The sequence below is a fragment of the Oncorhynchus kisutch genome, linkage group LG16, assembly GCF_002021735.2.
Source record: "Oncorhynchus kisutch isolate 150728-3 linkage group LG16, Okis_V2, whole genome shotgun sequence".
Taxonomy (NCBI): domain Eukaryota; kingdom Metazoa; phylum Chordata; class Actinopteri; order Salmoniformes; family Salmonidae; genus Oncorhynchus; species Oncorhynchus kisutch.
The window spans coordinates 8,074,949-8,100,620 of record NC_034189.2 but is presented as its reverse complement, the minus strand read 5'-3'; the positions used below and the strand labels follow the sequence as shown (position 1 = coordinate 8,100,620).

General features: G+C 43.7%; 1 protein-coding gene across 2 annotated transcripts; it reads right to left on the bottom strand.

Moving 5' to 3' along the window:
* Positions 1-160: 160 nt before the first annotated feature.
* tmem179ba (transmembrane protein 179Ba) lies at positions 161-24,846 on the bottom strand. Of its 2 annotated transcripts, none has more exons than XM_020476853.2 (5): positions 24,289-24,846; positions 6,794-6,990; positions 4,653-4,790; positions 2,013-2,091; positions 161-1,067 (listed from the first exon to the last, which is right to left on the bottom strand). In XM_020476853.2, the coding sequence occupies exons 1-5, from the start codon at positions 24,385-24,387 to the stop codon at positions 927-929; spliced, it is 654 nt and encodes a 217-aa protein (XP_020332442.2). In that variant the 5' UTR covers positions 24,388-24,846; the 3' UTR covers positions 161-926. The 2 variants fall into 2 exon arrangements, with proteins under 2 accessions (XP_020332442.2, XP_031647555.1); XM_031791695.1 differs by having other exon boundaries at positions 161-1,063; positions 24,289-24,789.
* Positions 24,847-25,672: the final 826 nt, after the last annotated feature.

Sequence of the window (25,672 nt, the reverse complement as noted above, 5' to 3'; positions counted from 1 at the left end):
TCTGGCTGGCCTACAGTAGCTTAGCATTGTAAAGAAACAGCCTGGGAGAGCATGTAAACATCTGGCTGGCCTACATTAGCCTTTCTGTCATGTCGTAGAGGAGAGATCAGTTAGTCCAACTGGCGTGTCTCTGATGGAAACTACAATAAGAAGGGAAGGATATCTGACAAACCAATGCGTCTTTATTGGTCAAGATGCTCTGCTCACACCTACTGTTATTGGTCGATAACCGTTTTAGAAAGTTCTGTAAAAAAACATCAATACCTCACTCAAATCAAAACACATATTTGCTTTTCAATATGCATAAAAAAAAGATCAAATAATTACAAAATGGCTTCTTAATAGCCATGGAAGGAATCTTAATGTGTGTTTGCGTAGGACAGTGTGACAATTCCGACTGTGACTTGGTTTGTCTGTGGTCCTGAGTGGATACACACACGGAGAGATATTATCTGAGACAATTGATGTCCCTGTAAGCCAGTCTCACTCACACACACACACACACCTCTCTCCCGAAATACAAGAACTAAAGGACTGCGGATGGAGGGACCACAGAGAAATGTATAAGAGCTTCACAAAAAGGTACATGAATTCTTCTCAGTTACACTGTTTCAAAACAAGGTGAACAGTGACATTACATGTTACCATATCTAATAGCCTTTATGTAGACCATCTCTGCTTCACTAGGCTGCAGTACCCAGAGGTCCACACACACACCGAGCCCAGGAACAGCTGTAGACGAGTGACTGTGTGAGAGACCTACAACAGCCTCACACACACACGGTTCATTCATTCTCTTACAGGTCAAACAGTGAGGAGTGATAGATGTGTGTGTGTGTGTGTGTGTGTGTCTTTGTGTGTGTGTGTGTGTCTTTGTGTGTGTTTGAGCGCCTCGCCAACAGGTCGTACGGCGAGACGGTTATGAGTCACTGCTGCTGGCCCTGGCCTGGGAAAAGAGGTTCGGTCTCAGAGGGCGTCGTCATTCTGGAATCTGACCCTTGACCTCTCTGGATCACCACCAGTATGCCAATCAGAATCCAGAAAAAGAAGTTCACCCACACTGCTGTCTGGAGAGAGGAAGGTGGGAGAGAGAGAGTAGAAGGGAGGGAGGGGGAGAGTAGAAGGGAGGGAGGGGGAGAGTAGAAGGGAGGGAGGGGGAGAGTAGAAGGGAGGGAGGGGGAGAGTAGAAGGGAGGAAGGGAGAGTAGAAGGGAGGAAGGGAGAGTAGAAGGGAGGAAGGGGGAGAGTAGAAGGGAGGAAGGGGGAGAGTAGAAGGGAGGGAGGGGGAAAGTAGAAGGGAGGGAGGGGGAGAGTAGAAGGGAGGGAGGGGGAGAGTAGAAGGGAGGGAGGGGGAGAGTAGAAGGGAGGGAGGGGGAGAGTAGAAGGGAGGGAGGGGGAGAGTAGAAGGGAGGAAGGGAGAGTAGAAGGGAGGGAGGGGGAGAGTAGAAGGGAGGGAGGGGGAGAGTAGAAGGGAGGGAGGGGGAGAGTAGAAGGGAGGGAGGGGGAGAGTAGAAGGGAGGGAGGGGGAGAGTAGAAGGGAGGGAGGGGGAGAGTAGAAGCAAATAATAGTCTCTGTTAATGAGATCTGATGTCATAACTGTCTGTTAATACTGACCCCAGACCTGTACAGTTTAGAACTGTCTGTTAATACTGACCCCAGACCTGTACAGTCCAGTGTAGAACTGTCTGTTAATACTGACCCCAGACCTGTACAGTCCAGTGTAGAACTCTGTTAATACTGACCCCAGACCTGTACAGTCCAGTGTATAACTGTCTGTTAATCCTGACCCCAGACCTGTACAGTCCAGTGTATAACTGTCTGTTAATACTGACCCCAGACCTGTACAGTCCAGTGTAGAACTGTCTGTTAATACTGACCCCAGACCTGCACAGTCCAGTGTAGAACTGTCTGTTAATACTGACCCCAGACCTGTACAGTCCAGTGTAGAACTGTCTGTTAATCCTGACCCCAGACCTGTACAGTCCAGTGTAGAACTGTCTGTTAATACTGACCCCTGCGTTGTACAGTCCAGTGTAGAACTGCGTTCCCGTGTAAGGACTGATCCAGGTCCTAGACTGAGCCTGTTCACATCTAGATGGGAGTAAATGCAGAATTCAAACATTTTCTCGAGGAATGTTTACACAGTTTACAAACTACTACTGCCCACACAATTCAGAAACCATGACATCTGAAGAAAAGAGAAGTCCATATAGCCTCATTACCACCTGGTACACCTACATATTGACTCAGTATTGCTACTCCTTGTATATAGCCTCATTACCAGCTGGTACACCTACATATATCCTCATTACCACCTGGTACCCCTACATATAGCCTCATTACCACCTGGTACCTCTACATATAGCCTCATTACCACCTGGTACCCCTACATTTAGCCTGATTACCACCTGGTACCCCTACATTTAGCCTCATTACCACTTGGTACCCCTACATATAGCCTCATTACCACCTGGTACCCCTACATATAGCCTCATTACCACCTGGTACCCCTACATATAGCCTCATTACCACTTGGTACCCCTACATATTGACTCAGTACTGTTACTCCTTGTATATAACCTCATTACCACCTGGTACCCCTACATATAGCCTCATTACCACCTGGTACACCTACATATTGACTCAGTATTGCTACTCCTTGTATATAGCCTCATTACCAGCTGGTACCCCTACATATAGCCTCATTACAGCCTGGTACCCCTACATATAGCCTCATTACAGCCTGGTACCCCTACATATAGCCTCATTACCACCTGGTACCCCTACATTTAGCCTCATTACCACCTGGTACCCCTACATTTAGCCTCATTACCACCTGGTACCCCTACATTTAGCCTCATTACCACCTGGTACCCCTACATATAGCCTCCTTACCACCTGGTACCCCTACATTTAGCCTCATTACCACCTGGTACCCCTACATATAGCCTCCTTACCACCTGGTACCCCTACATTTAGCCTCATTACCACCTGGTACACCTACATATTGACTCAGTATTGCTACTCCTTGTATATAGCCTCATTACCAGCTGGTACCCCTACATATAGCCTCATTACCAGCTGGTACCCCTACATATAGCCTCATTACAGCCTGGTACCCCTATATATAGCCTCATTACCACTTGGTACCTCTACATATAGCCTCATTACCACCTGGTACCACTACATTTAGCCTCATTACCACTTGGTACTCCTATATATAACCTCATTACCAACTGGTACCCCTACATATGGCCTAATTACCACCTGGTACCACTACATATAGCCTCATTAACACCTGGTACCACTACATATTGACTCAGTACTGTTACTCCTTGTATATAACCTCATTACCACCTGCTACCCCTACATATAGACTCAGTATTGCTACTCCTTGTATATAGCCTCATTACCACCTGGTACCCCTACATATTGACTCATTACAGCCTGGTACCCCTACATATAGCCTCATTACCACCTGGTACCCCTACATATAGCCTCATTACCACCTGGTACCCCTACATATAGACTCAGTATTGCTACTCCTTGTATATAGCCTCATTACCACCTGGTACTCCTACATATAGCCTCATTACCACTTGGTACCCCTACATATAGCCTCATTACCACCTGGTACCCCTACATATAGCCTCATTACCACTTGGTACACCTACATATAGCCTCATTACCACTTGGTACACCTACATATAGCCTCATTACCACTTGGTACACCTACATATAGCCTCATTACCACTTGGTACCCCTACATATAGCCTCATTACCACCTGGTACCCCTACATATAGCCACATTACCACCTGGTACCCCTACATATAGCCTCATTACCACCTGGTACCCCTACATATTGACTAAGTACTGCTACTCCTTGTATATAGCCTCATTACCACCTGGTACCCCTACATATAGCCTCATTACCACCTGGTACCCCTACATATAGCCTCATTACCACCTGGTACCCCTACATATAGCCTCATTACCACCTGGTACCCCAAACATATAGCCTCATTACCACCTGGTACCCCTACATATAGCCTCATTACCACCTGGTACCACCTACATATAGCCTCATTACCACCTGGTACCCCTACATAGACTCATTACCACCTGGTACCCCTACATATTGACTCAGTACTGCTACTCCTTGTATTTAGCCTCATTACCACCTGGTACCACTACATATTGACTCAGTACTGCTACTCCTTGTATTTAGCCTCATTACCACCTGGTACCCCTACATAGACTCATTACCACCTGGTACCCCTACATATTGACTCAGTACTGCTACTCCTTGTATTTAGCCTCATTACCACCTGGTACCACTACATATTGACTCAGTACTGTTACTCCATGTATATAACCTCATTACCACCTGGTACCCCTACATATAGACTCATGACCACCTGGTACCCCTACATATAACCTCATTACCACCTGGTACCCCTACATATAGACTCAGTACTGTTACTCCTTGTATATAGCCTCATTACCACCTGGTACCCTTACCCTTAGTCTCATGACCAATAACATTTAGTTTATTTTTCCCGTCTACTTGTAGTGGCAGTAGCAGTAACCACAGATTTAACATGAAGACAAGTCACTGGAGAAGTTGTGTATCTAGAGGATGTTATGGTACCTGGTGACGTTGGGGACAGCGTGTAGGACAGAGTCACACAGAAAGTCTCTTCCGACCTTCAACACACAGCCCGTCACCAGGAGGAAGAAGAGAAACACGCCACACACCACCAGGGTCACGTTCAGCCATAGACGCTCTCTGGAAACACACACACACCACACACACACACACACACACACAGGTCATAATGTTAGATAGACATTGCGGACTGTTGAATTCTGGATAGAATGGTTTCAAAACGTGAACATCTCGGCATGACACACTGTCAGATTCAGCCATAGACGCCCTCTGGAAACACACACACACACACACAGGTCATAAGGTTAGATAGACATTGCGGAATGTTGAATTCTGGATAGAATCTCGGCATGACACACGGTCAGATTCAGTCATACAGCGCCTTCGGGAACATCTTTGGGAACATCTTCGGGAAGCACTCAGACCCTTTGAACTGTTCCACCTTGTGTTACATTACAGCCTTATTCTAAAATTATTCAAATCAGACCCCCCCCCCCCCCCCCCCCTCTAATGATCAATCTGCACACAATACCCCATAATGACAAAGCAACAACAACAAAACAAAAAAAACAGGTTTAGACATTTTAGCAAATGTATTAAAGATAAACTGGACCATTACATTTACATAAGTATCCAGACCCTTTACTCAGTACTTTGTTGAAGCACCTTTGGCAGGGATTACAGCCTGGAGTCTTCTTGGGTATGACTCTACAAGCTTGGCACACCTGTATTTAAGGAGTTTCTCCCATTGTTCTCAGCAGATCCTCTCAAGCTCTGGCAGTTTGGATGGGGGGCGTTGCTGCACAGCTATTTTCAGAAAATGAACACGTGAAAAACATCCCCACAGCATAATGCTGCCACCACCATGCTTCACCGTAGGGATGGTGCCAACACCATGCTTCACCGTAGGGATGGTGCCAGGTTTCCTCCAGACGTGACACTTGGCATTCAGGCCAAATAGTTCAATCTTGGTTTCATCAAACCAAAGAATCTTGATTCTCATGGTCTGAGAGTCTTTAGGTGGCTTTTGGCAAACTCCAAGCTGGCTGTCATGTGCCTTTTACTGAGGAGTTGCTTCCGTCTGGCCACTCTACCATAAAGGCCTGATTGGTGGAGTGCAGACTGACCATCAGGTTCTTGGTCACCTCCCTGACAAAGAACCTTCTCCCCCGATTGCTCAGTTTGGCTGGGTGGCCAGCTCTAGGAAGAGTCTTGGTGGTTCCAAACTTCTTCCATTTAAGAATGAAGGAGGAGGCCACTGTGTTCTTGGGGACCTTCAATGCTGCAATTTTTTTGTGTACCCTTCCCCAGGTCTGTGCCTCAACACAATCCTGTCTCTGAGCTCTACGGATAATTCCTTCGACTGCATGGCTTGGTTTTTGCTCTGACATTCACTGTCAACTGTTGTACCTTATATAGACAGGTGTGTGCCTTTCCAAATCATGTCCAATCAATAGAATTTACCACAGGTGGACTCCAGTCAAGTTGTAGAAACATCTCAAGGATGATCAATGGAAACCGGATGCACCTGAGCTCAATTTCGTGTCTCATATCAAACGGTCTGAATACTGATGGAAATAAGGTCCGTTTATTTATTTGCCATAAATTTCCACAAATTTCAAACAATCTGTTTTCGCTTTGTCATTATGGGGTATTGTGATGTCATTATGGGGTATTGTGATGTCATTATGGGGTATTGTGATGTCATTATGGGGTATTGTGATGTCATTATGGGGTATTGTGATGTCATTATGGGGTATTGTGTGTAGATTGAAGAGGATGTTTAATACATTTAATCCATTTTACAATAAGGTTGTAACGTTACAAAATGTGGAAAAAGCCAAAGGGTCTGAATACTTTCCTGAAGGAGCCGCATGTCATGAAGTTAAGATACTTTCCTGAAGGAGCCGCATGTCGTTAAGTTAAATGGATGGTTTTACAACGTCTTGACACACACACTCAGAAAGTCTCATAGGACTGTGTCACACCCACCAATGAGTCATGTAAAATACCATATGTACACACACGCCCCCCCCCCTCTCCCAGACACACACAAACCCGTAACACACACACACACAAACCCGTAACACACACACCCCCCCCCTTCCCCCATTCACACTTACCTGTTAACCCCTCCATCCAGGCAGCATGTATATATCCAGTACAGTGATATAGAGAAGCAGAACACTGCTACACACACTGAGATAGCAGAGACAAAGTAACAGAGAGAAGGAGAGCTGGAGGTCTGGACCAATATGGAGCCTGATGAGGAGTTGTGGTTCACTGTTCCATAGAGCATACAGAGCCCCCCGAAGCTACCCTGGAAAGAGAGAGCATCCGCATTGGTTGAGTTCATTAGTAGTCTACCTACATAGCTGTGAAAAAGTTTATATTTGGGTGAGACTAACAAATGGGACCCTCCCCGGCCGGTAAATAGACCATGATAATGAGTTTAGATAGATAACTGACATGGGCTAATTGACTGACTGTCAGTGACTGACATAACAAAAACTGCTGATGCACAAACATTTAATAATTGCACATCGTGTATTTTATGATTCTAACATTTACTAATATATATATATATATATTATTAACATGTGTAAACGTTTTTTTTATGAATTTCCTGACTATACTCAGCTTTTGCATCTCCACTTTAGAAACAGGCCATCTACATTTCCTGGTTGTAAGCAAACCACAATATCCAGAATTCATAGCGACTTCCGGATGTAGTACCGCCCCCTGTCGAGGTGGATCCTGGGTATCAACAGGTAGCTAACGTTACTCACTGGACCAGCCACTCGTTCATAGATCAGCAGCTTGTGAATAACCGTTTATTTTTGTGTAGACTACAACTGTTACGTTTTAGTCCCAGTGTGGTGCTCAGTACCTAGCTGTACGAACTACAAGCAAGCACAGTCATGTCATCAATTACCGTATCAAGAAGTTGAGCAGAGGTACGGACGTAGCTAACTTAGCGACCTGGCTAACTACCGCAGAGGCTAATTTGACTGGCCTGTGTTCTAATCCCATCAACATCTGCAGCGACATCAACATCAAGCTCAGCACTAGGAACTAGTGTACATCACCTTTGCTAAATATGTCCATGACTCCACGTTGAGTAAATAAATATACTGGAGCTAGGCATAAATTAGCTTTGAAACGGTTGGCAGCATTCTGCCTTCTTCCTTCAAGTTTTCAGCCATTCACTTCGCCCACAACTGGCTCATTTGAACTACAATCCCAAAGCTGTGTTTTAAAATGTTTAGAAACGTCAATAATCAGCGCAAAATAATTTTTGGGTTTTAATATTTAAAAAACAAACACTTACTGTTGCAGATCTACAGCTATAGAGCCTCCATCCTACTAAACTGTAGTAGTTACAGATCCATACAGCCTCCATCCTACTAAACTGTAGTAGTTACAGACCCATACAGCCTCCATCCTACTAAACTGTAGTAGTAACAGACCCATACAGCCTCCATCCTACTAAACTGTAGTAGTAACAGACCCATACAGCCTCCATCCTACTAAACTGTAGTAGTTACAGACCCATACAGCCTCCATCCTACTAAACTGTAGTAGTAACAGACCCATACAGACTCCATCCTACTAAACTGTAGTAGTAACAGACCCATACAGCCTCCATCCTACTAAACTGTAGTAGTTACAGACCCATACAGCCTCCATCCTACTAAACTGTAGTAGTAACAGACCCATACAGCCTCCATCCTACTAAACTGTAGTAGTAACAGACCCATACAGCCTCCATCCTACTAAACTGTAGTAGTTACAGATCCATACAGCCTCCATCCTACTAAACTGTAGTAGTAACAGACCCATACAGCCTCCATCCTACTAAACTGTAGTAGTTACAGATCCGTACAGCTATAGAGCCTCCATCCTACTAAACTACACTGTAGTAGTAACAGACCCATACAGCCTCCATCCTACTAAACTACACTGTAGTAGTTACAGATCCGTACAGCTATAGATCCTCAATCCTACTACACTGTAGTAGTTACAGATCCACACAGCTATGGAACCTCCATCCTACTACACTGTAGTAGTTACAGATCCGTACAGCTATAGGAGCCTCCATCCTACTAAACTACACTGTAGTAGTTACAGATCCATACAGCCTCCATCCTACTAAACTGTAGTAGTTACAGATCCGTACAGCTATAGGAGCCTCCATCCTACTAAACTGTAGTAGTTACAGATCCATACAGCCTCCATCCTACTAAACTACACTGTAGTAGTTACAGATCCATACAGCCTCCATCCTACTAAACTGTAGTAGTAACAGACCCATACAGCCTCCATCCTACTAAACTGTAGTAGTTACAGATCCGTACAGCTATAGGAGCCTCCATCCTACTAAACTACACTGTAGTAGTTACAGATCCATACAGCCTCCATCCTACTAAACTGTAGTAGTAACAGACCCATACAGCCTCCATCCTACTAAACTGTAGTAGTTACAGATCCGTACAGCTATAGAGCCTCCATCCTACTAAACTACACTGTAGTAGTTACAGATCCATACAGCTATAGATCCTCCATCCTACTAAACTGTAGTAGTTACAGATCCGTACAGCTATAGATCCTCCATCCTACTAAACTGTAGTAGTTACAGATCCATACAGCCTCCATCCTACTAAACTACACTGTAGTAGTTACAGATCCATACAGCCTCCATCCTACTACACTGTAGTAGTTACAGATCCATACAGCCTCCATCCTACTAAACTAAACTGTAGTAGTAACAGACCCATACAGCCTCCATCCTACTACACTGTAGTAGTTACAGATCCGTACAGATATAGGAGCCTCCATCCTACTAAACTACACTGTAGTAGTTACAGATCCATACAGCCTCCATCCTACTAAACTGTAGTAGTAACAGACCCATACAGCCTCCATCCTACTAAACTGTAGTAGTTACAGATCCGTACAGCTATAGAGCCTCCATCCTACTAAACTACACTGTAGTAGTTACAGATCCACACAGCTATAGGATCCTCCATCCTACTACACTGTAGTAGTTACAGATCCATACAGCCTCCATCCTACTAAACTGTAGTAGTAACAGACCCATACAGCCTCCATCCTACTAAACTGTAGTAGTTACAGACCCATACAGCCTCCATCCTACCCATACAGCCTCCATCCTACTAAACTGTAGTAGTTACAGATCCGTACAGCTATAGAGCCTCCATCCTACTAAACTACACTGTAGTAGTTACAGATCCATACAGCTATAGATCCTCCATCCTACTAAACTGTAGTAGTTACAGATCCGTACAGCTATAGATCCTCCATCCTACTAAACTGTAGTAGTTACAGATCCGTACAGCTATAGATCCTCCATCCTACTACACTGTAGTAGTTACAGATCCATACAGCCTCCATCCTACTAAACTGTAGTAGTTACAGATCCATACAGCTATAGATCCTCCATCCTACTAAACTGTAGTAGTTACAGATCCGTACAGCTATAGGAGCCTCCATCCTACTAAACTACACTGTAGTAGTTACAGATCCATACAGCCTCCATCCTACTAAACTGTAGTAGTAACAGACCCATACAGCCTCCATCCTACTAAACTGTAGTAGTTACAGATCCGTACAGCTATAGAGCCTCCATCCTACTAAACTACACTGTAGTAGTTACAGATCCATACAGCTATAGATCCTCCATCCTACTAAACTGTAGTAGTTACAGATCCGTACAGCTATAGATCCTCCATCCTACTAAACTGTAGTAGTTACAGATCCATACAGCCTCCATCCTACTAAACTACACTGTAGTAGTTACAGATCCATACAGCCTCCATCCTACTACACTGTAGTAGTTACAGATCCATACAGCCTCCATCCTACTAAACTAAACTGTAGTAGTAACAGACCCATACAGCCTCCATCCTACTACACTGTAGTAGTTACAGATCCGTACAGATATAGGAGCCTCCATCCTACTAAACTACACTGTAGTAGTTACAGATCCATACAGCCTCCATCCTACTAAACTGTAGTAGTAACAGACCCATACAGCCTCCATCCTACTAAACTGTAGTAGTTACAGATCCGTACAGCTATAGAGCCTCCATCCTACTAAACTACACTGTAGTAGTTACAGATCCACACAGCTATAGGATCCTCCATCCTACTACACTGTAGTAGTTACAGATCCATACAGCCTCCATCCTACTAAACTGTAGTAGTAACAGACCCATACAGCCTCCATCCTACTAAACTGTAGTAGTTACAGACCCATACAGCCTCCATCCTACCCATACAGCCTCCATCCTACTAAACTGTAGTAGTTACAGATCCGTACAGCTATAGAGCCTCCATCCTACTAAACTACACTGTAGTAGTTACAGATCCATACAGCTATAGATCCTCCATCCTACTAAACTGTAGTAGTTACAGATCCGTACAGCTATAGATCCTCCATCCTACTAAACTGTAGTAGTTACAGATCCGTACAGCTATAGATCCTCCATCCTACTACACTGTAGTAGTTACAGATCCATACAGCCTCCATCCTACTAAACTGTAGTAGTTACAGATCCATACAGCTATAGATCCTCCATCCTACTACACTGTAGTAGTTACAGATCCACACAGCTATAGGATCCTCCATCCTACTACACTGTAGTAGTTACAGATCCATACAGCCTCCATCCTACTAAACTGTAGTAGTTACAGATCCATACAGCTATAGATCCTCCATCCTACTACACTGTAGTAGTTACAGATCCACACAGCTATGGAACCTCCATCCTACTAAACTGTAGTAGTTACAGATCCGTACAGCTATAGGAGCCTCCATCCTACTAAACTACACTGTAGTAGTTACAGATCCATACAGCCTCCATCCTACTAAACTGTAGTAGTTACAGATCCGTACAGCTATAGGAGCCTCCATCCTACTAAACTGTAGTAGTTACAGATCCATACAGCCTCCATCCTACTAAACTGTAGTAGTAACAGACCCATACAGCCTCCATCCTACTAAACTGTAGTAGTTACAGATCCGTACAGCTATAGAGCCTCCATCCTACTAAACTACACTGTAGTAGTAACAGACCCATACAGCCTCCATCCTACTAAACTACACTGTAGTAGTTACAGATCCGTACAGCTATAGATCCTCCATCCTACTACACTGTAGTAGTTACAGATCCACACAGCTATGGAACCTCCATCCTACTACACTGTAGTAGTTACAGATCCGTACAGCTATAGGAGCCTCCATCCTACTAAACTACACTGTAGTAGTTACAGATCCATACAGCCTCCATCCTACTAAACTACACTGTAGTAGTTACAGATCCATACAGCCTCCATCCTACTAAACTGTAGTAGTAACAGACCCATACAGCCTCCATCCTACTAAACTGTAGTAGTTACAGATCCGTACAGCTATAGAGCCTCCATCCTACTAAACTACACTGTAGTAGTAACAGACCCATACAGCCTCCATCCTACTAAACTACACTGTAGTAGTTACAGATCCGTACAGCTATAGATCCTCCATCCTACTACACTGTAGTAGTTACAGATCCACACAGCTATGGAACCTCCATCCTACTACACTGTAGTAGTTACAGATCCGTACAGCTATAGGAGCCTCCATCCTACTAAACTACACTGTAGTAGTTACAGATCCATACAGCCTCCATCCTACTAAACTGTAGTAGTTACAGATCCGTACAGCTATAGGAGCCTCCATCCTACTAAACTGTAGTAGTTACAGATCCATACAGCCTCCATCCTACTAAACTACACTGTAGTAGTTACAGATCCATACAGCCTCCATCCTACTAAACTGTAGTAGTAACAGACCCATACAGCCTCCATCCTACTAAACTGTAGTAGTTACAGATCCGTACAGCTATAGGAGCCTCCATCCTACTAAACTACACTGTAGTAGTTACAGATCCATACAGCTATAGATCCTCCATCCTACTAAACTGTAGTAGTTACAGATCCGTACAGCTATAGATCCTCCATCCTACTACACTGTAGTAGTTACAGATCCATACAGCCTCCATCCTACTAAACTAAACTGTAGTAGTAACAGACCCATACAGCCTCCATCCTACTACACTGTAGTAGTTACAGATCCGTACAGCTATAGGAGCCTCCATCCTACTAAACTACACTGTAGTAGTTACAGATCCATACAGCCTCCATCCTACTAAACTGTAGTAGTAACAGACCCATACAGCCTCCATCCTACTAAACTGTAGTAGTTACAGATCCGTACAGCTATAGAGCCTCCATCCTACTAAACTACACTGTAGTAGTTACAGATCCACACAGCTATAGGATCCTCCATCCTACTACACTGTAGTAGTTACAGATCCATACAGCCTCCATCCTACTAAACTGTAGTAGTAACAGACCCATACAGCCTCCATCCTACTAAACTGTAGTAGTTACAGACCCATACAGCCTCCATCCTACCCATACAGCCTCCATCCTACTAAACTGTAGTAGTTACAGATCCGTACAGCTATAGAGCCTCCATCCTACTAAACTACACTGTAGTAGTTACAGATCCATACAGCTATAGATCCTCCATCCTACTAAACTGTAGTAGTTACAGATCCGTACAGCTATAGATCCTCCATCCTACTAAACTGTAGTAGTTACAGATCCGTACAGCTATAGATCCTCCATCCTACTACACTGTAGTAGTTACAGATCCATACAGCCTCCATCCTACTAAACTGTAGTAGTTACAGATCCATACAGCTATAGATCCTCCATCCTACTACACTGTAGTAGTTACAGATCCACACAGCTATAGGATCCTCCATCCTACTACACTGTAGTAGTTACAGATCCATACAGCCTCCATCCTACTAAACTGTAGTAGTTACAGATCCATACAGCTATAGATCCTCCATCCTACTACACTGTAGTAGTTACAGATCCACACAGCTATGGAACCTCCATCCTACTAAACTGTAGTAGTTACAGATCCGTACAGCTATAGGAGCCTCCATCCTACTAAACTACACTGTAGTAGTTACAGATCCATACAGCCTCCATCCTACTAAACTGTAGTAGTTACAGATCCGTACAGCTATAGGAGCCTCCATCCTACTAAACTGTAGTAGTTACAGATCCATACAGCCTCCATCCTACTAAACTGTAGTAGTAACAGACCCATACAGCCTCCATCCTACTAAACTGTAGTAGTTACAGATCCGTACAGCTATAGAGCCTCCATCCTACTAAACTACACTGTAGTAGTAACAGACCCATACAGCCTCCATCCTACTAAACTACACTGTAGTAGTTACAGATCCGTACAGCTATAGATCCTCCATCCTACTACACTGTAGTAGTTACAGATCCACACAGCTATGGAACCTCCATCCTACTACACTGTAGTAGTTACAGATCCGTACAGCTATAGGAGCCTCCATCCTACTAAACTACACTGTAGTAGTTACAGATCCATACAGCCTCCATCCTACTAAACTACACTGTAGTAGTTACAGATCCATACAGCCTCCATCCTACTAAACTGTAGTAGTAACAGACCCATACAGCCTCCATCCTACTAAACTGTAGTAGTTACAGATCCGTACAGCTATAGGAGCCTCCATCCTACTAAACTACACTGTAGTAGTTACAGATCCATACAGCCTCCATCCTACTAAACTGTAGTAGTAACAGACCCATACAGCCTCCATCCTACTAAACTGTAGTAGTTACAGATCCGTACAGCTATAGAGCCTCCATCCTACTAAACTACACTGTAGTAGTTACAGATCCATACAGCTATAGATCCTCCATCCTACTAAACTGTAGTAGTTACAGATCCGTACAGCTATAGATCCTCCATCCTACTAAACTGTAGTAGTTACAGATCCATACAGCCTCCATCCTACTAAACTACACTGTAGTAGTTACAGATCCATACAGCCTCCATCCTACTACACTGTAGTAGTTACAGATCCATACAGCCTCCATCCTACTAAACTAAACTGTAGTAGTAACAGACCCATACAGCCTCCATCCTACTACACTGTAGTAGTTACAGATCCGTACAGCTATAGGAGCCTCCATCCTACTAAACTACACTGTAGTAGTTACAGATCCATACAGCCTCCATCCTACTAAACTGTAGTAGTTACAGATCCGTACAGCTATAGAGCCTCCATCCTACTAAACTACACTGTAGTAGTTACAGATCCACACAGCTATAGGATCCTCCATCCTACTACACTGTAGTAGTTACAGATCCATACAGCCTCCATCCTACTAAACTGTAGTAGTAACAGACCCATACAGCCTCCATCCTACTAAACTGTAGTAGTTACAGATCCGTACAGCTATAGAGCCTCCATCCTACTAAACTACACTGTAGTAGTAACAGACCCATACAGCCTCCATCCTACTAAACTACACTGTAGTAGTTACAGATCCGTACAGCTATAGATCCTCCATCCTACTACACTGTAGTAGTTACAGATCCACACAGCTATGGAACCTCCATCCTACTACACTGTAGTAGTTACAGATCCGTACAGCTATAGGAGCCTCCATCCTACTAAACTACACTGTAGTAGTTACAGATCCATACAGCCTCCATCCTACTAAACTACACTGTAGTAGTTACAGATCCATACAGCCTCCATCCTACTAAACTGTAGTAGTAACAGACCCATACAGCCTCCATCCTACTAAACTGTAGTAGTTACAGATCCGTACAGCTATAGAGCCTCCATCCTACTAAACTACACTGTAGTAGTAACAGACCCATACAGCCTCCATCCTACTAAACTACACTGTAGTAGTTACAGATCCGTACAGCTATAGATCCTCCATCCTACTACACTGTAGTAGTTACAGATCCACACAGCTATGGAACCTCCATCCTACTACACTGTAGTAGTTACAGATCCGTACAGCTATAGGAGCCTCCATCCTACTAAACTACACTGTAGTAGTTACAGATCCATACAGCCTCCATCCTACTAAACTGTAGTAGTTACAGATCCGTACAGCTATAGGAGCCTCCATCCTACTAAACTGTAGTAGTTACAGATCCATACAGCCTCCATCCTACTAAACTACACTGTAGTAGTTACAGATCCATACAGCCTCCATCCTACTAAACTGTAGTAGTAACAGACCCATACAGCCTCCATCCTACTAAACTGTAGTAGTTACAGATCCGTACAGCTATAGGAGCCTCCATCCTACTAAACTACACTGTAGTAGTTACAGATCCATACAGCCTCCATCCTACTAAACTGTAGTAGTAACAGACCCATACAGCCTCCATCCTACTAAACTGTAGTAGTTACAGATCCGTACAGCTATAGAGCCTCCATCCTACTAAACTACACTGTAGTAGTTACAGATCCATACAGCTATAGATCCTCCATCCTACTAAACTGTAGTAGTTACAGATCCGTACAGCTATAGATCCTCCATCCTACTACACTGTAGTAGTTACAGATCCATACAGCCTCCATCCTACTAAACTAAACTGTAGTAGTAACAGACCCATACAGCCTCCATCCTACTACACTGTAGTAGTTACAGATCCGTACAGCTATAGGAGCCTCCATCCTACTAAACTACACTGTAGTAGTTACAGATCCATACAGCCTCCATCCTACTAAACTGTAGTAGTAACAGACCCATACAGCCTCCATCCTACTAAACTGTAGTAGTTACAGATCCGTACAGCTATAGAGCCTCCATCCTACTAAACTACACTGTAGTAGTTACAGATCCACACAGCTATAGGATCCTCCATCCTACTACACTGTAGTAGTTACAGATCCATACAGCCTCCATCCTACTAAACTGTAGTAGTAACAGACCCATACAGCCTCCATCCTACTAAACTGTAGTAGTTACAGACCCATACAGCCTCCATCCTACCCATACAGCCTCCATCCTACTAAACTGTAGTAGTTACAGATCCGTACAGCTATAGAGCCTCCATCCTACTAAACTACACTGTAGTAGTTACAGATCCATACAGCTATAGATCCTCCATCCTACTAAACTGTAGTAGTTACAGATCCGTACAGCTATAGATCCTCCATCCTACTAAGCTGTAGTAGTTACAGATCCGTACAGCTATAGATCCTCCATCCTACTACACTGTAGTAGTTACAGATCCATACAGCCTCCATCCTACTAAACTGTAGTAGTTACAGATCCATACAGCTATAGATCCTCCATCCTACTACACTGTAGTAGTTACAGATCCACACAGCTATAGGATCCTCCATCCTACTACACTGTAGTAGTTACAGATCCATACAGCCTCCATCCTACTAAACTGTAGTAGTTACAGATCCATACAGCTATAGATCCTCCATCCTACTACACTGTAGTAGTTACAGATCCACACAGCTATGGAACCTCCATCCTACTAAACTGTAGTAGTTACAGATCCGTACAGCTATAGGAGCCTCCATCCTACTAAACTACACTGTAGTAGTTACAGATCCATACAGCCTCCATCCTACTAAACTGTAGTAGTTACAGATCCGTACAGCTATAGGAGCCTCCATCCTACTAAACTGTAGTAGTTACAGATCCATACAGCCTCCATCCTACTAAACTGTAGTAGTAACAGACCCATACAGCCTCCATCCTACTAAACTGTAGTAGTTACAGATCCGTACAGCTATAGAGCCTCCATCCTACTAAACTACACTGTAGTAGTAACAGACCCATACAGCCTCCATCCTACTAAACTACACTGTAGTAGTTACAGATCCGTACAGCTATAGATCCTCCATCCTACTACACTGTAGTAGTTACAGATCCACACAGCTATGGAACCTCCATCCTACTACACTGTAGTAGTTACAGATCCGTACAGCTATAGGAGCCTCCATCCTACTAAACTACACTGTAGTAGTTACAGATCCATACAGCCTCCATCCTACTAAACTACACTGTAGTAGTTACAGATCCATACAGCCTCCATCCTACTAAACTGTAGTAGTAACAGACCCATACAGCCTCCATCCTACTAAACTGTAGTAGTTACAGATCCGTACAGCTATAGGAGCCTCCATCCTACTAAACTACACTGTAGTAGTTACAGATCCATACAGCCTCCATCCTACTAAACTGTAGTAGTAACAGACCCATACAGCCTCCATCCTACTAAACTGTAGTAGTTACAGATCCGTACAGCTATAGAGCCTCCATCCTACTAAACTACACTGTAGTAGTTACAGATCCATACAGCTATAGATCCTCCATCCTACTAAACTGTAGTAGTTACAGATCCGTACAGCTATAGATCCTCCATCCTACTAAACTGTAGTAGTTACAGATCCATACAGCCTCCATCCTACTAAACTACACTGTAGTAGTTACAGATCCATACAGCCTCCATCCTACTACACTGTAGTAGTTACAGATCCATACAGCCTCCATCCTACTAAACTAAACTGTAGTAGTAACAGACCCATACAGCCTCCATCCTACTACACTGTAGTAGTTACAGATCCGTACAGCTATAGGAGCCTCCATCCTACTAAACTACACTGTAGTAGTTACAGATCCATACAGCCTCCATCCTACTAAACTGTAGTAGTAACAGACCCATACAGCCTCCATCCTACTAAACTGTAGTAGTTACAGATCCGTACAGCTATAGAGCCTCCATCCTACTAAACTACACTGTAGTAGTTACAGATCCACACAGCTATAGGATCCTCCATCCTACTACACTGTAGTAGTTACAGATCCATACAGCCTCCATCCTACTAAACTGTAGTAGTAACAGACCCATACAGCCTCCATCCTACTAAACTGTAGTCGTTACAGATCCGTACAGCTATAGAGCCTCCATCCTACTAAACTACACTGTAGTAGTTACAGATCCACACAGCTATAGGATCCTCCATCCTACTACACTGTAGTAGTTACAGATCCATACAGCCTCCATCCTACTAAACTGTAGTAGTTACAGATCCATACAGCTATAGATCCTCCATCCTACTACACTGTAGTAGTTACAGATCCACACAGCTATGGAACCTCCATCCTACTAAACTGTAGTAGTTACAGATCCGTACAGCTATAGGAGCCTCCATCCTACTAAACTACACTGTAGTAGTTACAGATCCATACAGCCTCCATCCTACTAAACTGTAGTAGTTACAGATCCGTACAGCTATAGGAGCCTCCATCCTACTAAACTGTAGTAGTTACAGATCCATACAGCCTCCATCCTACTAAACTACACTGTAGTAGTTACAGATCCATACAGCCTCCATCCTACTAAACTGTAGTAGTTACAGATCCACACAGCTATAGAGTCTCCATCCTACTAAACTGTAGTAGTTACAGATCCATACAGCCTCCATCCTACTAAACTACACTGTAGTAGTTACAGATCCACACAGCTATAGAGCCTCCATCCTACTAAACTAAGTGTGTATTGATGGGGACAAAGTAGTAAAATGCTGGTTAACCACTGACTGGTGTTTGTCCTACATATTTACCCTGCTGCTGACCTTGACACCAGCTTTATGTAGTAGAGATTGGATGAAAGCTTTCTGCTGGGAACTCAAGCTCACCATCTGACTCTGAAGAGGAAAAGACTGGGGCTGGCAAGAGCCAAAGTGTCTACTCTAAGAGTCCAATGTCATGGAGCTCATGAAGTTCTGCCAGACCAACTGCCATTGGCCAGCAGCCACAGACCAGCAGCCATTGGCCAGCAGCCACAGACCAGCAGCCATTGGCCAGCAGCCACAGACCAGCAGCCATTGGCCAACAAGATGAGATTCACCAGCTAAAGAACATTCTGGAACCAACAATACATTCATATTCAGTTATACTATAACATCAGTCTAATATAGAATGTCTAGTATGCTCACAACTGCAGAAATGTCTAGATATTGCTAGCTGTTGTACATATATAACATTCAAATGTTTTATATCATTTTTTACAAATGTACTGACAAGTGACTAAATGTTTCCAGCTGCATCAGAAACCAATAAAATGTTGTTGACTTCAACTTATTGATCCATTCATTTCAGATAATCATGAAATGTCTTTAGTAGCTAGCTACACTCCTACGCCACAAAACAATGGACGAGGGAGTTGATCTATCATATAAACTTTACATTTGTTGAAAAATTAAAACACGTTTCAATAAAACAGTAGATTAGTCTGTCAATATAGCAAATAAGTAGACATGACTTGTATTCATGACAAATGTTTATTTGCGCTGGAAACCGAGGGGAGTTTACACAGCAGTATGCAGGAACAGTGGTGGTATTGTATAACATACACTGAACAAAACCACAACAGGTAAAGTGATGGTCCCATGTTTCATGCACGGAAATAAAAGATTGCAGAAATGTTCCCTACGTACAAAAAGCCTCTCAAATGTTGTTCATATCTGTTAGTGAGAATATGTACTTTGCCAAGATAATCCATCCAATTGACAGCGTCGGCATATCAAGGAGCTGATAAAACTGCATGGTCATTACACAGGTGCACCTTGTGCTGGGGGACAATAAAAGACCACTCTAAAATGTGCAGTTGTGTCACACAACGCCACAGATGTCTCAAGTTTTAAGGGAGCGTGCAATTGGCATGCTGACTGCAGGAATGTTCACCAGAGCGGTTGCCAGAGACTTTAAATGTTCATTTATCTACCATAAGCCGCTTCCACCCGGACAGCTGATGAAAGTGAAGAGTATTTCTGTCTGTCATAAACCCCTTTCGTGAGGAAAAAACAAATTCTGATTGGGGAGCCAGGCCCACTCCCAGGTGGGTGGGCCTATGCCCTCCCAGGCCCACCCATGTCTACGCCCCTGTACAGCCATGTGAAATCCATAGATTAGGACCTAATGAATTTATTTCAATTGACTGATTTCCTTATAAAAAGGACTAACTATCGTTGAAATTGTTGTGTTTATATTTCTGTTCAGTGTATGTATGTATATACTGTAGACGAAAAATAAACTACTCACACCTATGACAAATACTACACTTCTACAGAGGGAATACTCATAAGATGTGTTTGGGTTGTGCAGCGAGTTGTTCAGAGTCACTTTGACACAAGGAGAGATTGTTGTAATGGACTTTTCCACATCGGAGTCATCAACTTCTTTTTACCAAACATCCTGTGCGGCGCGTGACGGATAAATTGCTTTGAATGGCCCCAACAACACGTGACCTGCAGGCAAGGGAATTTGGTGTCCTGTAGCTAGCTTCTCCACATGCGGAAACAAAGTTCGAAAAGTCTGTAATACAAACATGTTCTAAAACAGGCCACCATAGTGCCCTGTGCACAAGAACACGAAGGTAACCTGCCTAAATGACTACCGACCCGTAGCACTCACATCTGTAGCCATGAAGTGCTTTCAAAGACTGGTCATGGCTCACATCACCATTATCCCAGAAACCATAGACCAACTCCAATTTGCATACCACCCCAACAGACCCAACAGATGCCATCTCTATTGCACTCCACACTGCCCTTTCCCACATGGACAAAAGGAACACCTATGTGAGAAGGCTATTCATTGACTACAGCTCAGGGTTCAACACCATAGTGCCCTCCAAGCTCATCAAAAAACTCAGGACCCTGTGACTAAACACCTCCCTCTGCAGCTGGATGCTGGACTTCCTGACAGGCCGCCTCCAGGTGGTAAGAGTAGGTAACAACACATCCACCGCACTGATCCTCAACACGGGGGCCCCTCAGGGGTGCGTGCTCAGAGACCTCCTGTTCACTCACGACTGCATGGCCAGGCACAACTCCAACACCCTCATTAAGTTTGCAGATGGCACAACAGTGGTAGGCCTAATCACCGACAATGACAAGACAGCCTCGGGAGGAGATCAGAGACCTGGCCGTGTGGTGCAAGGACAACAACCTCTCGCTCAACTTGATCAAGACAAAGGAGATGATTGTGGACTACAGGAAAAGGAGTACTGAGCACACCCCCATTCTCATCGACGGGGCTGTAGTGGAGCAGGTTGAGAGCTTCAAGTTCCATGGTGTCCACATCACCAACAAACTAACATGGTCCAAGCACACCAAGACAGTCGTGAAGAGGGCATGACAAAACCTATTCCCCCTCTGGAGACTGATAATATTTGGCATGGGCCCTCAGATCCTAAAAAGGTTCTACAGCTGCACCATCGAGAGCATCCTGACTGGTAGAATCACTGCTTGGTATGGCAACTGCTCGGCCTCCGACCGCAAGGCACTACAGAGGGTAGACTCCAGTCACCCTAGTCATAGACTGTTCTTTCTGCTACCGCACGACAAGCGGTACCGGAGCTCCAAGTCTAGGACCAAGAGGCTTCTAAACAGCTTCTAGCCCCAAGCCATAAGACTCCTGAACATCTAATCAAATGGCTACTATTTGCATTGCCCCCCCACCTTTCCACGCTGCTGCTACTCTCTGTTGTCATCTATGCATAGTCACTTTAATGACTCTACCTACATGTACATATTACCTCAACTAACCGGTGCCTTCACACATTAACGCTGTACCGGTACCCCCTGTATATAGTCTCCACATTAACTCTGTATCTGTACCCCCTGTATATAGCCTCCACATAGACTCTGTACCGGTACCCCCTGTATATAGCCTCCACATTGACTCTGTACCGTAATACCCTGTATATAGCCTCCACATTGACTCTGTACCGTAATACCCTGTATATAGCCTCCACATTGACTCTGTACCGTAATACCCTGTATATAGCCTCCACATTGACTCTGTACCGTAACACCCTGTATATAGCCTCCACATTGACTCTGTACCGTAATACCCTGTATATAGCCTCCACATTGACTCTGTACCGTAACACCCTGTATATAGCCTCCACATTGACTCTGTACCGTAACACCCTGTATATAGCCTCCACATTGACTCTGTACCGTAATACCCTGTATATAGCCTCCACATTGACTCTGTACCGTAATACCCTGTATATAGCCTCCACATTGACTCTGTACCGGTACCCCCTGTATATAGCCTCCACATTGACTCTGTACCGTAATACCCTGTATATAGCCTCCACATTGACTCTGTACCGTAACACCCTGTATATAGCCTCCACATTGACTCTGTACCGGTACCCCCTGTATATAGCCTCCACATTGACTCTGTACCGTAATACCCTGTATATAGCCTCCACATTGACTCTGTACCGTAACACCCTGTATATAGCCTCCACATTGACTCTGTACCGTAACACCCTGTATATAGCCTCCACATTGACTCTGTACCGTAATACCCTGTATATAGCCTCACTATTGTTATTTACTGCTGCTCTTTAATGCGTTGTTACTTTTCTCTTTTTTATATACTGCATTGTTGATTAGGAAGCATTTCACTGTAAAAGGTCCGAATACCTGTTGTATGTGACTAATACTATTTTATACACCCGCTCATGTAGGGAGGCTGGGAAAAACACCCCAAATAGAGGCTAGCAATTTAGTTTCACTTTAAGGTTTAAATCTCATTTTGCAATTCCCACCTCTTGTTTGTTCTTCTTTTCTTTACATACAACATCCTGTGATCAATATGACGATTTCTCTCGCCTTTTTTTGTTGTTGGTGGGTACATGTGGTATAAACTGAGTGTAAATTGACATGAATATTGTACCTGTAACCCCCCAAAAGACAAAGCAAATTCATTTTTTAGAAATGGATGTGTTTTGTGAATTTGTGGGTATAGAAGCTTGTGACGACCCAGTTACAATCTTTAGCTACACTTCCTGGTCTGCTACAGTAGGCCTAGGTTATGAATAGGTAAAACTATGAAAGTAGCCTAGTTTGAGAGAGAGACGGCAGCTGTATTGTCGGGTAAACTTTGTGAACTTGTCGGTTTAATTTGAACTAATAATCCCCATAATGGTCTTGTTTGGTCGAAAGAACTGAGTCACAAGTGTTTTCCTGAACTTTATGAGTGTCACTATTTTGGGGGGGAAAGCATTGATCAGTCATTAGGCATGTCTGGACAGTTTCCATTTCATTTCTCACTCTCTCAACCTGCCATTGTAGAGAACAAACTGTACTTTCACTTTGTTTTCGTAGGGAAGTGTGATTTAACCCAATGATTAACTCTAAAAACACAGCACTTCGATAAAGCTACGACTGGCAGTAACGTTTTCGCAGCAGGTTAAGAGAATTAAGGCAGCAGGTTAAAAGAATTCGATTATGGTTAGGAAAAGCATTATGGAAAACGCTCTCCTAACCTTCAACGAAAAGTCACTTCCGGTCGTAGCTGTATCGAAGTAGCGTGCTTTTTGGCCGCCACTTGTCAAACTAACTATTTGGTTAAGACTTATAGGAAGTTAAGGAAAACCTCCATGTTCTACCACAGGTATTGTTTTGCTGCGATAATAATAAGACATACCAGAGTTAAGGCCTAACATTCTCCCAGTGAAATTATTTAGCCCATCAGGTGATTCCAATAAAGAAATGTCTACTTGGAAAGTCAATCAAAGCTAAAATTGTGCAACTGCGACATAAACTTTGTCCAAATCAGACTGCGCGTCAAAACATCGGTCAACATTACAAACTGTAGGCAAAGTTAATTTAAGAAGTCAAAGTTATATTCTTACCTGTACGATAGTGAGAGAAGATGCCGTAACTATCCCACACACGAAAGAACTGGCGTATAAGCCCATCTCAAGGAGAAGCAGCCACGGTATCACCATCATGGTCCCCCTGTTCAAGCCCTCTCTCTCTCCGCTGTCTACCCGACCGCGTGACAGACAGCGGTGTTTTTTTTAACGTTTTTCAGTTGACGCGACGACGTCACAGCACCAACCTGCCTTGCTGTGGCACCGCTGCAGTCCCCGACGGAGCGTTTTCCGTCCCCTCCCCTTGTGCTTCTCTGCCTGTGCGCTGTTGCGGTAACTTCCGTTGCACAGACAGCTTCTCCAACTCTCGTTTGCGGCAGAATGTTCTGTGGGAAAACTCTCTAAATGCTATCAAAACCATAGAAACTCTCGAACCGTTGGCAAATCGCCCCAATGGCAACCTGAACAGTAGCTGCTAACCTCTTTTACCAACTAAAGTCGCTGGAGGGGTCTGAAAACTCGCTAAATATACAACACTGACTGACAAAGACGGTAGCGGGGACGCGCTCCAACCATTTATACCCGCGTTCTGGAACTGACTCGGAAGCGCGCATTCGATACAGTTGAGACATTGAGACATTTCCACCACAATCTAAAATATTATCTGGAGCAAATGTTTTTGACCTGCCCTGTCCTGGTGTAAATAATTTCAATATTGTGGTGGTTGCTGTATTTCGACATGTGTAATATGGAGGGGGGGGGGGGGGGGGGGGGGGGCAGAGCTAGAGAGAGCATCCGCCTGCAGTAGCAACCAATGTGTGGTGTTCAATGTAGGACTACATTCTGTGAGACTTTTGAAAAATCATGCAGGGCTTGACATTAACCTGTTCATCCACTTCTGCTTCAGACAAGGAGGTGACTGAACATGGTGTTGTGTTGTTTGATGCAAGACACTTTACAAAATAAAATGCATTATTATTCCCAATCCATTATTACAAAGAATCAGACCAATTATACTACCCTCTGCCTATTGGCTACTTAGCTTATTCACGCTTGTCTCAAAATACAACACTGCCCCTTTAAGACAAAAAAAACCCCATCTTTACCTGACTGGCTTTTCAAAGATGTCTAGAAATATACACATTTTGTGCTCTTGTAGGAGTCAATCACTCCCCTATTGCTAACTACAAATGATCTATAACTGGGCTAATAACTCACTAACTAGCAAAGGATATGAATAAATGATCTATAACTGGGCTAATAACTCACTAACTAGCAAAGGATATGAATAAATGATCTATAACTGGGCTAATAACTCACTAACTAGCAAAGGATATGAATAAATTATCTATAACTGGGCTAATAACTCACTAACTAGCAAAGGATATGAATAAATTATCTATAACTGGGCTAATAACTCACT

Excerpts from the sequence above, each read along its gene's own strand:
- tmem179ba (XM_020476853.2), bottom strand. The coding sequence starts at position 24,387 with ATGATGGTGATACCGTGGCTGCTTCTCCTTGAGATGGGCTTATACGCC. Across the intron at positions 4,791-6,793 it reads CTGGATGGAGGGGTTAACAG|AGAGCGTCTATGGCTGAACG; the intron begins GTAAGTGTGAAT and ends GTGTGTTTCCAG. Across the intron at positions 2,092-4,652 it reads GCTGTCCCCAACGTCACCAG|ATGTGAACAGGCTCAGTCTA; the intron begins GTACCATAACAT and ends ACTCCCATCTAG.